General features: G+C 63.0%; 2 protein-coding genes across 14 annotated transcripts in view; one reads left to right on the forward strand and one right to left on the reverse strand.

The window, feature by feature from the left end:
• Positions 1-5,302: 5,302 nt before the first annotated feature.
• C19H1orf43 (chromosome 19 C1orf43 homolog) lies at positions 5,303-8,605 on the reverse strand. The gene is made up of 7 exons (XM_037371091.1): positions 8,473-8,605; positions 7,302-7,403; positions 6,929-7,037; positions 6,661-6,714; positions 6,195-6,361; positions 6,032-6,090; positions 5,303-5,617 (listed from the first exon to the last, which is right to left on the reverse strand). Exons 1-7 carry the CDS (start codon positions 8,539-8,541, stop codon positions 5,419-5,421), a joined length of 759 nt encoding a protein of 252 aa, XP_037226988.1. The 5' UTR covers positions 8,542-8,605; the 3' UTR covers positions 5,303-5,418.
• A 104-nt stretch (positions 8,606-8,709) lies between these two features.
• UBAP2L (ubiquitin associated protein 2 like) overlaps positions 8,710-13,023 on the forward strand; it is a 30,524-nt gene continuing 26,210 nt past the window's right edge. For 12 of the 13 annotated variants that reach the window (XM_037370873.1, XM_037370876.1, XM_037370879.1 and 9 more), the window contains exons 1-2: positions 8,782-8,830; positions 12,651-12,780. In XM_037370873.1, coding sequence (XP_037226770.1) covers positions 12,691-12,780 — 90 coding nt within the window. In that variant the 5' untranslated portion in view covers positions 8,782-8,830; positions 12,651-12,690. Of the gene's footprint in view, positions 8,831-12,650; positions 12,781-13,023 lie in introns of all 13 variants that reach the window. The other variant, XM_037370874.1, reaches the window with a different exon arrangement.

A 13,023-nucleotide genomic window follows, 5' to 3' on the forward strand; every position in this document is an offset into this window, starting at 1 on the left:
GGCACCACAGCAAACCCCAGCAAACCCCCCCCCCAAGTTTGCACCCACCAGGGGCTCAGCGGGGTTTTGGTGGCCCTGGGCTGACATTTACCCGCAGCTGGGGGCGGCGTGGAAAAGGGCGAGCTCAGCCCAGCGCTATTTTGGGAGTGGGGGCTTAGCAGCAGCCCCCAGCCCAAATTGTTGGGCTCAGCGGGGAGCAGCAGAAGCAGCTGAGCCCCACACCTGGGGATGAGCCCCCCAGCAGCAGGTGAGCCCCCTGCCCGGCTCCGGCTGCGCTGGTGCTTGGCACCAAGGCACAAGATGCTGTTGGCAGCTGGAGGAGCAAATTCCGGAGTCGCGGGGGAGGAATTCTCCGGGATCAGCATCCTCCTTGCGCTGGTCCCCAAGGTCCTGCTGGCCCCAGGAGCCAGGTCAGGGCCACCCACCGCTCCCATCCCAGGACAGATTTTGGGGGCTGAGGGGGTCAGCACCCAGGGACCCAGGAGAGGGACCCGAAGCCCAGCGGCACCTCCCCACCACCCAGGTTGGGGGCCAGGAGGGATGGTGCCCACGCAGGGCCCCAAATGGTGCTGCCACCCCCGTGCCCTGGGAGCCATAAATAACCCCCCCGCAGCGGGGCGGCGGGGCCGGTGGTGGGCACGAGGCCACGTGCCTTTGTCCTGGGATCATCCCAGGCGTGAGCAGGGGGACAGGTGGTGAGCGCTGACCCTGCCGCCATCCCAAACCTCTGCCGGCCCCCGGGGGTGGCAGCCTCCAGCCCCCTCACCCCAGCCCCACGGAGACGGGCATGCAGTGCGGGCAGACGGCTTTTATTGCAGCAGCGGGGCAGGGGGGCAGGAGGGGCACAGGACACCCCCTCCACGCTCCCCCCTGCTTGCAGGAGGGCGCAGGCAGCATCTTGCTGGGCATCCCTGGCGCTGTAAGAATATGTTTGATATTTAGTTGGTTTGCTAATAAAACAACCTAATATCAAACATATCAGACAGAGGCAGGGGCAGGCGGAGGCGGCCGGGACCTGGAGCTCAGTTGCTGCAAGAGAAGGAGAGAAGGAGAGGCTGAGAGCTGGGGGGGGGGCATTCCTCACCGTCTGCCCGGGCAGGACGCCCCAGGCACCGCGCAGGTGGCACTGCGATGACCGGGGTGTCCGGAGCCCACCGGGGCAGCGGCCCCAGCACTGGGATGCTCTGGGGTCCTGTGGCCAAGCCCTGAGGCATCCTGCAGCAGGGACAAAGCCAGAGCAGGGCAGTGCTGGCACAGTCCCCTGGCATGGCACGGCACACCACGGCACACCATGGCACGGCATGGCACGGCACACCATGACACACCATGGTGCAGCATGGCACAGGCTGGCACGGCATGGCATGGCACAGCACGGCACACCATGGCACACCACGCCATGGCACACAATGGCACAGCGTGGCATGGCACAGCACGGCACAGCACGGCACACCATGGCACACCACGCCATGGCACACAGTGGCACGGCACGGCACAGCACGGCACACCATGGCACACCACGCCATGGCACACAATGGCACAGCGTGGCATGGCACAGCACGGCACAGCACGGCACACCATGGCACACCACGCCATGGCACACTATGGCACAGCATGGCATGGGTTGGCACGGCACGGCACAGCACGGCACAGCAGGCAGCGCTGCCCACCCATCCCTGCCCACCGAGGGGACCCCACGTCCGCCACTGCCTTACCTGGGCCGGCTCGGGGGGCTCCTCGGTGGTCTGGCTCGGGGGCTGCCCAGCCGCCGTTTATAACCGCGCTCAGCTGCACCCGGCGGGGGGACACGGCCGGCGAGCGCCCTGGCCCCGTGCACGTGGCCTCGTTCCCATTAATTACCACCCATCGACGTCCCCCTGCCCCCTCTGCAGACCCCCGTGCCCTTGCCGCCGAGCGCTGCCGGTCGATACGGGTCGATGGCCCTGTGCCGCCTGCTCCTGCCCCCGGTCACACTCCGCCATCATTAGTGGGGCCGTCGATACTGGGAGCCGGCCCCGTCCCAGTGGGCTCCGCGCTGCCGAGGGGCTGCGTGTGACCCTGCCCAAGGACGAGCCCCGGCTGGCGCTGGGGGGCTGTGCCCCGTGTCCCCATCCCCTTGCTTTGGGGAAGCCATGGGGACCCCCTGTCCGCAGGAGTGGTCCCTCCGTGGGGCAGCAGAAGGAGGTGACCGCCTGTCACCCTGCCCCATCTGTGTGGATGTGCCCCCCCCCCCCGTGTGGGCACAGCTGGGTGACAAAGCAGGAACCCTGACCTCTCTGGGGTGGCTGTTGGGACCTGGCCAGCCACGAGGGCACGTGGGGTGTCTGGGGGTGCCGGGGGCACGTGTCTCCCTGCGCCGTGCCGGTGCTTCGCCACAGCGGGACCCCCCGACTTTGGGAAGGGTGTTGGGGGCTCTGCAGGGCCCCAAACTTTGGGGGGCCAGTGGGGCAGCCAGAGCTCTGAGCGCCACCGGGGAATGGGGGACCAGGGGCTCCAGCGCCCACGGGGGCAGCAGAGCCATGCAGGGAGGGTGGCGGTGGGGACGGCAGGGACACATGTGGCAGGAGCGGGGGGCACGGGCGGGGGGAGGCTGATGTGATGCGGTCCGACAGCCGCACTAATGAAGGGCCATGGGCTGGGGCTGCCGGCCCAGCGCCCCCAGCCCTGTCAATAAGCGGAGCCAGGGCCGGCACTGATGGGCCCTGGGGCTGGGAGACACCAAGGTCGGGCACAGGCAGCGGGGACAGGACGCGGGGGACAGGAGCCCCCCTCGTTGGGCAGCAGTTGGGGGTTCAGGGGTGCCCGGGCAGGGAATGGAGCCAGAAAAGAGCCCCCCCAGCCTGGCTGGGCTCCTCATCCCGCTGCTGCAGGGCTGTGCCGCGTGGCCGCCGTGCCAGACACGCGTGGCCGATGCCAGCAGCGCGGTGGGCACCCGTGTCGCCAGCGGGATCAGGCATGGAGCACCCGCTGGCAGAGCCACGCCGGCCATGCTGCCATCTCCTGGCGTGGCCACGGCTGGGACCGCGTGTGCAGGATCTGCTCCGGGTGGGATCACGGGCCGCGCTGCCAGATTCCCACCGCCGGGATCCTGTTGGGCTGCGCCGTCCCTCCACCTGTGCCCAGGGCTGGCCTGCGTCCCCGCGCGCCGCAGACGCACCCCCCGTGTTTTATTCTCAGCCAGGGAGCTGGGCAGTGCCGGGTGGGTGCTGAGCCCACCCGGTTGGGCGCTCCCAGCCGCTCCACGCGCTGCCACAGCACCCCACGGGCCGCTGGCCCACAGCTGTGGGGACGGGGGGTGAGCAGGATGGGTGCTGGGGGAACACCGGTGCCTGCCTGCAGGGCTGAGCCCCGTCCCACCCCGCCCCAGGGCTCCCCCTCGCCTGCTGCCCCCCAGCAGCAGGGGGGTCCGGCACCCCGGGGCTCCCTTTGCCCCGACTGCAACCGAAGCAACGCGCTTGGCAGGTCCACGGTTTAACCCGCACGAGGGGGGACGCTGTGCCCCGCTGTCCCCATGTGTCCCCAGCACAGCCCCCTGCCCCATCCCACCTCCTCCCAGCGCAGCGAGGGGATCTGGCTGCTTGCCAGTGCCATGGCCAGTGCCACTGGGCCACAGCTGCCCTCCGTGCCAGCCACACCCTTAAGGGCACCCCAGTGACCATTAATGGCACCCCAGTGACCGTTAAAGGCACCCCAGTGAGCATTAATGGCACCCCAGTGACCATTAATGGCACCCCAGTGAGCATTAAAGACACCCCAGTGACCGTTAATGGCACCCCAGTGACCGTTAAAGGCACCCCAGTGACCATTAATGGCACCCCAGTGACCATTAATGGCACCCCAGTGACCGTTAAAGGCACCCCAGTGACCATTAATGGCACCCCAGTGAGCATTAAAGGCACCCCAGTGACCGTTAAAGGCACCCCAGTAACCATTAATGGCACCCCAGTGACCGTTAATGGCACCCCAGTGAGCATTAATGGCACCCCAGTGAGCATTAAAGGCACCCCAGTGACCGTTAAAGGCACCCCAGTAACCATTAATGGCACCCCAGTGACCGTTAATGGCACCCCAGTGAGCATTAATGGCACCCCAGTGAGCATTAAAGGCACCCCAGTGACCGTTAATGGCACCCCAGTGACCATTAAAGGCACCCCAGGGACCGTTAATGGCACCCCAGGGACCGTTAATGGCACCCCAGTAACCATTAATGGCAGCCCAGTGAGCATTAAAGGCACCCCAGTGACCGTTAATGGCACCCCAGTGACCGTTAAAGGCACCCCGGTGACCGTTAAAGGCACCCCAGTGACCGTTAATGACACCCCGGTGACCGTTAATGACACCCCGGTGACCGCGGCAGCGGCACGGGGACAGACGGAGCCCCAGATCTGGCAGGGAAGGGTTCCCCACAGTCAGAGGCCAACGGCACGCATCCCGCTCGGGGTTAACTGTCATTTTATTAAACAGCAATTAAAAAGAGTGCAGAGGCCCGGGTGAGGGGCAGGGGTCCTCGCCCCACGCGGGTACACGCTGCGGTGAGCGGTGAGCAGCGGGCACCGCCGGTCGGCCTGGCAGGACACAGATGTCAAGTCGGGGGCCGCGAGCTTTCGCCCCCGGGGGCTTGGCAGCCACTGGCACCCGAGGCGCTGGTGAGAGTGGGAGGAAACACCCCCTTGGCAGGACAGACAGGACGTTCGAAGCTGGTATTTGTCTGCTCGAGACATCCCCAAATGCCCAGGTGCAGGAGAAAAAAAAAAAGAAAAAAAGAAGAGTAGAAACCGCAGCCCAAAGAGGCACCTCAGCCACGGCGGCTGAGAACTGGCCACCAAACTATTTACACTCCATCCAGGCACCCTGGTGCACGGCCCCGGCACACGGGCAGGCAGCGACGGCGCCGCAGGGAAAAGAGGATTCACCCTTTGGAAGGAACAGACGAGTGGCTCCAGAGCCTGAGACCCACACAGACAGGACGGACAGACAGCACCAGCTCCCACCGGCCGTCACGGGGCAAGAGGACAGGTGGAGGAGAGCGCTGGCTGGGATCGAGGTCTTTTTATAAATAAGCTAAAGCTAATCAGTTTATACACAGGGCCAGGGCTCCAAGACGTTGCTGGACTCGAAGCCTGAAGCGTGTCCCGAGGAGGCCGCGCGGGCCGATGCCCTCCAGGTCCATAGGCAGGTCCCTAGGCAGGCACACCGCTCCGAAACGCGCTCGCGGCGAGGGCCGAGCCCCGCCAGCCAGCCCAGCCTCCGCTGAGCGACGACCTCCGGCGCTGTGCAAGAGGGAGACCCCGGAGCGCAGCCGCTTCCTCCCGCCGCTGCCCGAAAGGCTCAACTGCGGCCAAAACCCACCCAGGACCCCAGCTGCGCCCGGCGAGGGGCTCCGCTGGCGGCAGGTCCCCGGAGCAGTGCTCCCTGCGCAGCTCACAGGGTGCTCTCCAGTGTGTTGTAGTTGTCCTTGAAGCTCTTCAGCTCCAGGAAGTGTTTGGCACGTTTGCTCTTCTGGTTGGAAGGCAGGTAGGTGACCTGGATGGTGGCGGGGTTGGAGACTTCAGAGGAAAGGGTGAGGTCCTTCGCTGCTGACTGGTGCTGCCGCTGGCTGCTGCCTCCCCGGGCCTTGGTCCTGCAGGGAGAGGAGAGGCCTCGTCACGGCTGCCGCCCACCCCGGAGGAGCCGCAAGACCACCCCATCCGTCTGCCCGACACGAGGCAGATCTGCCCTCGGGACAACAGCGCTCACTGAGGTTTTGAAAACCAAGGGTGGGGGTGCCAGGCCCGGAGCCCACGCGAGGTCTCTGGCTCAAAGCGGCCGGCCCAAGCAGAAATGTGGTCTGTGACCAAGTGACAAACCCAAAAATGCATTAACAGACGGGCTGCAAGGAGTAAGGAAGCCTGGAAAGACGGCCAGGCGTAACAGCCCACGCCTGAGGCTGGGTTTTGCCCCAAAGCCCACCTCTGTTCCCACCTCCACGACGCGCTACTGGAGCCCAAGAACCCACCACCGCTCCCCACCTGCACCCCCAGGCACTGACACTTACATGTTTGCCAGCTCGTTCAGAGCATCCTGGTACTTCAGATATTCCGTTTTCCCAAAGACCTGGATGCAAACAGAAAAGACCATGGAAAACCCAGCCGAGGTGACAGCACAACCTCATCCAGCCGTCAGAGCAGGGGGCTGGGCGACGCAGCACCGGCGCTTACCCCAGTGCCGTAGCGGGCACTCTCGTACCCATCCAGCAAGGTGTCGATCAAGGCTTTGCGGATGCCTTTGAAGGAGGCGCTGGAATTCCGCAGTTCCAGCAAGTAGGCACAGAAGTTCTTCCCTATTAAAGATTTTGGGTACCGCCCCTCTGCGTGAAACGGGATTTCTGGAACAGAAAAAGGCACCATGCAACCGGCTGAAGGGCAGGTAAAAACGCCTCATTTTTTGGTGGCTAATTAAACCTCCCACCTCGTCTGCTGCCTCCATTTGCCGACTGCTCCCAATGCTGTGAGTAGAGCTGACCCTCAGGCTGCCAACCCCGGGTGGGAGGAGTGACTGCTCTCCCCAAAGCAGGACCTCGAGCCTTATGAGGCTGCTGACCGATGCGCCACATCTTATTCCCTCTACACACGGTCTCCCCCCACCCTTCTCTCTCCCCCCACTCCCACCCGGAGCTCCCCTTACCAGATGTTCTGATCGCATCCAGCGCCTTCATCCTGTACAGGTAGTTATAGCAGCCTGGCAAAGAGAAAAGCCACCGTGAAAGCTCTGCGGGAGGAGCAGAGCGCAGCGCCGCTGTCTCCTGTCGGCTCGCCAAACGCGATGTTGCAACGGGACAGGCAACAAGAGAGGCCAGTGCCAAAACTTGGCGACAGGAGAACGAGCTGACGTAGTGGGAGAAGCACCAGACAGTGTCTCTGGTGGGCCCTGACGCGCCGTGAGAAGGGGGTACCTTGTGTCTCCAGCTGCAGAAGCCTGCTATCATCCTCAGCTAACAGCCGGGGCTCGTACTTGATGTCTTGTACCCTCGACAGGCGAATGTCGATTTCTTCCTTTAAATCCTGCATAGTGTGGGGGGAAAAAAACCCAAAACATTTACAGAGCGCTCACTCTGCCTGTGGGATCACAAGGATGATAACGGTCAAGTCCTGGGGGCCCTCCGAAATAAACCCGCTCTCTCTCCAGCTGCTCATCGCCACACCAAGGTGGCAGCTCCTGGAAATACCCAGTTTTGAAGCAGCCCCTGCCTGCCCTTCGGGGCACGGACGGATCCATGGGGGCAGGGGAAGGAGAGCACATCTCCTCACGGGGCCACACGCACCCACCTTGGGCGCGTGCTGTCCGACAGGCACGTGGGGGCCGCGGCGGGACTTCATGGCGAAGCGCATGATCTGGCGTTTCACAAAGATGAACAGCAGCACAAAGACCTGGAGCGCCAACAGCGGGGACGGGATCAGGTGTGCTGAGAATCCCCCCCCCCCCCCCCCGCCAGGGTCTCACAGCCCCACGGACACCCTGGTCCCAGCCCCCCAGACCCCCCAAACTCGGCAAGCACAGGATTCCCTCTTCAGCCCATCAGGAACCCCACGGACACCCCAGCCTCCACAGAGGCTCCTACTCATGTCCTCTCCCTGCCCCACAGACACCAGGACCCCACGGGTACTCCGGCCCAACCCTGTAAGGACACCGAGTCTGGCTCCGCGGGGGCTCCCCATGGATACCCTGGGACATGTCCCAGTGGAGCTGTGTGGGCAGCTCAGGCCTGGCTTCACAGCGCCCCGTGGACATCCCAGGATGGGCCTCAGAGGGACCCCACAGCACTCCAGGCCCAGCCCCACGGGAGTCCCACAGCCACCCCAGGATCAGCCTCACAGCGGCCCCACGGACACTCCAGCCCCAGCCCCACAGCCAGCCCAGCCCCACAGGAGCTCCATGGACACCCCAGGATCAGCCTCACAAAGTCTCCATGGACACTCCAAGCCCAGCCCCACAGCCATCCCAGCCCCTCAGCCACCCCAGCCCCTCAGCCACCCCAGGATCGCCTCACAGGAGCCCCGTGGACAGTCCAGGCCTAACCTCGCCGCCGTCCCAGTCCCATAAGAGCCCCACGCCCCGCCCCCCGCCCAGGATCGGCCTCGCAGGGACCCCACGGACACCCCAGGATGGGCCCCCCAGCCGCCCCAGGATCAGCCTCACAGGGGGCCCATGGACACCCCAGGCCCAGGCCCATCCCCACAGCTACCCCATCCCCACGGGAGCCCCACGGCCATCCCAGGATCGGTCTCACAGGGACCCCACGGACACCCCAAGATGGGCCCCCCAGCCGCCCCAGGATCGGCCTCACGGGGGCCCCACGGCCACCCCAGGCACAAGCCCAGGCCCAGCCCCACAGCACCCCCCAGGATGGGCCTCACCGCCGCCCCGCAGACACCCCGAGCCCGCTTCCAGGGGCCCCCACCACGTCGCCCCGGCCACCCCCAGGCCCTTCCGGCTCACCAGGCTACCGTAGGCCATCACCAGCACCACGTTAACCCCGGAGAGCCAGTTACTGCCGGCCCCCGCCATCCCCGGCCCGGCCCGGGGCCGCACAACATGGCGGCCGCCGAAGCCACTCCGCGCCCTCCCCACGTGACAGCGAGCACCGCCCCTCCTCCTCACGTGACGCGGGGCGCGCGGCGTCACACGCCAGCAGGGCGCCCCCTTCCGCCGGCGCCCCTCCCCCGCATCACGTGGGTGAAGCCGGGCTGGCCCCGCCCCCGCGCCCTCATCACGTGATGGGGGCGGGCGCCGCTGGTAGTTGTCAGTGTGGTGAGACCCAGGTAAAGTTGGCTGCGCGGAGGCGGCGGCGGCTCCGGTAACTGCGCGCGGCCCCTTTAAATCCCGCCCCCCCTCCTTGTCCCCGTCCCCGTCCTCCCCCCCCGCCACCGCCGTACGCCCCCCTCGGCCCGCCCGGTCCCGCCGCCGCCTGGCCGCCCGGCCCCGCCGCTCCGGAGGCGGCCGCCGCGCCCCGCCGCTGCCGCCGGGCCCCGCGCGGCCTAGTGGGCCGGCCGCAGCCGGGGGCTGGCGTAACGCGCGGCCGCCGCAGGTGAGGGCGGGCGGGCGGGCTGGAGGCGGGCGGAGGGGGGGAATGGCGGCCGCGGCCATGAGGGCGGAAGCGGCCCGCGTTCGCCCGCCTCCCGGGTGCGGGCCCGGCCTGGCGCCGCGCCGCCGCGGGGGCTCCCGCGGGCCCGTTCCGCTTCCCCCTGGCCGCCCGCCTCCATTGTGTGCGGCGGGCCCGGGCGGCTCCGGCCCTGCCGCGCTCCCGGGGCCCGCCCGGCCCCCGCCGCCGGCAGTAACAATGGGAGCCGGGGCTCCGCGCCCGCCGCCAGGCCGCCGGCTGCTTCCCCTGGGGGGGGCCCTGCCGGTGGCGGCCTCTCGGTGCGGGGCGGCCCCCCTGGGCGATGCCGGTGCGGTGCTCCCGGGGCGATGCCGGCCCGCAAAGCCCGAGCCCCCCGCGGGATCCTCTTTGCTGCCTCGGGGCGCGCCCCCCGGGCGGGGGGCGGCATCGCCCGCCTGAGCCTTGCCCTAAAGCGCTGCAGGTCGGTGCCCAGCTGAGGGCTCTGGGGGCGTATCTGGGGGCAGCCCCCCAAAAATCTGGTGCTCTGCACGCACGGGAGCTGCGGGGCTTGCAGCTGCGGTGCGTTTGCTCCACAGGAAAAATCATAACCCGGATTAACTGGGCTCCTTCTGCGCTTCTTCTGCCCAGTGTTGCAGGAAAATCTGTTGCAGGAAAATCTTTCCCAAGGCTTTGCCCTCCGTGGTCCTTCGGAGCCTTTTGCACGTGTTAATTGAAATTTGTCAGAGGGGCATGAAAAGACAAATTTTTCTGTATTAACAGAGAAGGGAAACTGAGGCTGGGATGTGCAGGGGCTTGCCCAGCACCACCCAACAGGTCTAATGCAGCCGGGGATAGTGGATGTGACCGACAGATCCTTGTTCCAAAACTGTAACTCACCTGATATTTCTAATAAAATAAACAGTTTGTTACATTTTTGTATCACCTCTTTTTCCCGAGACTCCGCACTTCGTGTAGCTGAGACGCTCTCCTCTCTAGACGTTGAAGGCGAGTAGCGGTGTAGTCTGAAAAGGGGTAACGGCAAAGTGCGTCGCGGTTACTTGCAGCTTTCTTTGAAGAAAAGATGTTGTAACCTGTAGCTCTGAAGCTTCTTGTTTTCCCTAAATCCTGTACGGACGCATCGCTTTCCCGTTGTCTTGAAACAGAAGCGCTGGCCTGGTTTAACGCTGCTTCTCTGGTGTGGCTCAGCCACGGTTTGCTTTGGTTGGAGTCGCCCTTTTTTATGACATCTGGCTTGGTGAATATATGTATGGGTTTGCTCTTTAAAAAAGACCAGAAAAAAAGAGGTAAAACACTTTTGATGAAGACTGCTTTGAACTGGTAAACTTGTAGTCTGGTTACTTCTCTGCGGGGCCAGTTCGAGTGTCTGGATGACCAAGATTTGCGGTGAAGCATCGCCTGTGAGCTGTAGTAAAGTTATGATTGAGGAGTAAATTAGCAGCAGCCAAGTCCTCTTCCCTTAACGCAGCGCATGGGGCGTTGCGTGGGGATGCCCGCTTACCCGACAGTCTCTGCAGGGTCTGGGGCCCAGCTGATATTTTGATAACGGATGTTTTTCTTGTGTGTGTGTGTGTGTTTTGTTTTGTTTTTATTTTACATGTTAAAGAAAAAACTGTCACGATTGAATTGTGGCAGAAATGCAGCTGGGCAGAGCAGAGCGTGGCAGCTGTTGAACAATGCCCAGCCACTGCACAAAGGTTCGGGGCCGCAGACTGCTGGAACTGTATCCTATTGAAATTGCAGATTAAGTTACTGCAAACGCGCAGGATTGCTTCCCTCTGGGCCTGCAGTTCTGCTGCCAAATTGGTTTAATATGACAACTTGTTTGTGCGTGAAACACTTAGAACTGGGAGAGACGTAGCAGTGGAGAGCGAAAATAAATACCGTGGGCAAGAAGCCTGCGTGGAGCGTGGGAGGGATGGCTGCTTAACCCGGGAGGCTTTGTCTGCTCTGCCTTGGGTGAAGCCTGGGCTTGGTGCTTTTCCTTAAATCTGCTCGGTGTCACCTGCACCTTGGGGGGTCCTGGTGACCAGGCAGGTAGCTTGGGTTCTTCTCTGATAAGAAGCCGTGGTGCTGTGTAGCTGGAAAACTGTGGGTTTAAGTCGCTGCGAGGCATGGGTGGCCCCAAAACGCCAACTTTGGAGGTTTTGTGGAGGAATTGTGCTTGAAAACTTGCCTGCGAAGGAAGGCTGGATGCTGATGGGAGCAGGAGCGGTGGCTCGCGACGGCATAGAGGTGCCATTAGGGTCTCCGTGCTCTTGGGGAGAGATGTCGCGGCCCACTTGAGTACTCCGCTCGCAGACCTTGACAAGAGACTCCCCGGTTCTCGCCAGGCTGTTTGCTAACCCCGCTGCTCAGCTCTCCCCGCTTTGTGCACCAGGTCTTGCTCTGTGCTGCCATGGTCGGTGTTCGCAAGCAGCGTTTCAGATCAAATCCTGCAGGTCGCATTTTCTTGCTCGGGTTTCCTCCCCGCTCTTCACGCTTTGTCTGTGGCTCCTTCCCCTGTCCCAAGCATCTACCTGCGGCACTGGCACCTGGAGCAGCCCCTGCTGCTTTGGAGGAAGGCGTTGCAGTCTTGTTAATGAAATCCAAAAATGTGAAGTTCACAATTACTGATATTTCGGCTGTTTGAAAGTAGCAAGTCCTGCCAAGTGCTGTGGGATGCGTCTGGCATCCCTTGTGCCTGGGAGATGATTGGCAGGGTAAAACTACTTAGTGCTGATCCCGTTCTAACCATCCGGGCTGGGCTCTTCCCCCGAAGCTCAGTGTGAGGTGTTAAAACTCCGCTTGCTTTGGATGTTCCGTGGCCTGAACTCTTACTAGGATTGTTTTGCCTCGAGCGGTTACCTAACAACGTTACTGGCTGTTATTTCTTGTTGACATCTAGTTCGGGTTTTTTGGTAGTTTTTTTAATACTCGGTAGAAGAAAACTTAATATTTCCAGTTCTGAGGAATAACTGAAGCAAGCAAAACCGGGCAGTTCTACAAGGGCGGTGTTTTTTTGAAATAATATCCCACAAATCTGTTGCACCACTTACTACTAGAGTGTTTTTGCTTCCCCTGCCCTGCTTTGAAGGCAGGAAAGGAGAAGGGAAAGTAGTAGATGTGTCTGAGGCTCTGAGGTGTTCTGCTCTCCAAGTGAAGTTCCTTTAGAGCTTTTTTCCCAAGCCTTCCTTGATATCTGGGTGATCGCTGTAGCCCTTTACAGCTCTGGTCACGGCAAATCCGTGCCAGCAGCAAGTCATTAAACCCTTCAGCCCGAGTGCTGCTGCTCCTGGGTCCCGATTACTCCCACCTGGACGCAGGTGATGTTTCATTTAGGATGCTCCACCGTCGTAGCGGTGGAGAAACTCTTGGGAAGTACAAGTGGCCTTTTAGTCTTGGGGGCACGTGGAAGTGGCAGGCTGGCCTGCCGTGCTTTTTGGGGAAGCAGCGGGGAGGGTGGGGGCCCACGACGGCTTTACCGTCTGCCTCACCCACATGCTGGTTCAGTCTTGGTCCTGCCTTTTGGTTTTGGTTTCTAACGGTCTGTTCTCTCTTCTCCCCTGACCCACCGCAGAGTTCTACCTTGTAAATACTGTTATTTGTATATACTGTAAATGATGACATCGGTGGGCACTAACCGAGCCCGGGGGAACTGGGAGCAGACACAGACACAGAGCCAGACACAGCACAAGCAGCGGCCGCAGGTAAGGGCAGCGTCCGTGGAAACCAGTTAGCTGGGAGGCGGAGAGCTGGCACTCCTGCCTGGCCCGCTGCTAGCACTTGGGCTTGGCCTAACGAACTTCTGGGTGCTGCTCCTCGCAGAGCCAGGTTAATTGGGCGGCCGCTAATGGTGGGGCTTCTCTACTGGTGTCTCCGAGTGGGGGCTGGGCTTGAGGTTTGGGTTTGCCTCCATCTGCCCGTTCCCCGTTTGCTCTCGTGAACGCGAG

The sequence above is a fragment of the Falco rusticolus genome, chromosome 19, assembly GCF_015220075.1.
Source record: "Falco rusticolus isolate bFalRus1 chromosome 19, bFalRus1.pri, whole genome shotgun sequence".
Taxonomy (NCBI): Eukaryota; Metazoa; Chordata; class Aves; order Falconiformes; family Falconidae; genus Falco; species Falco rusticolus.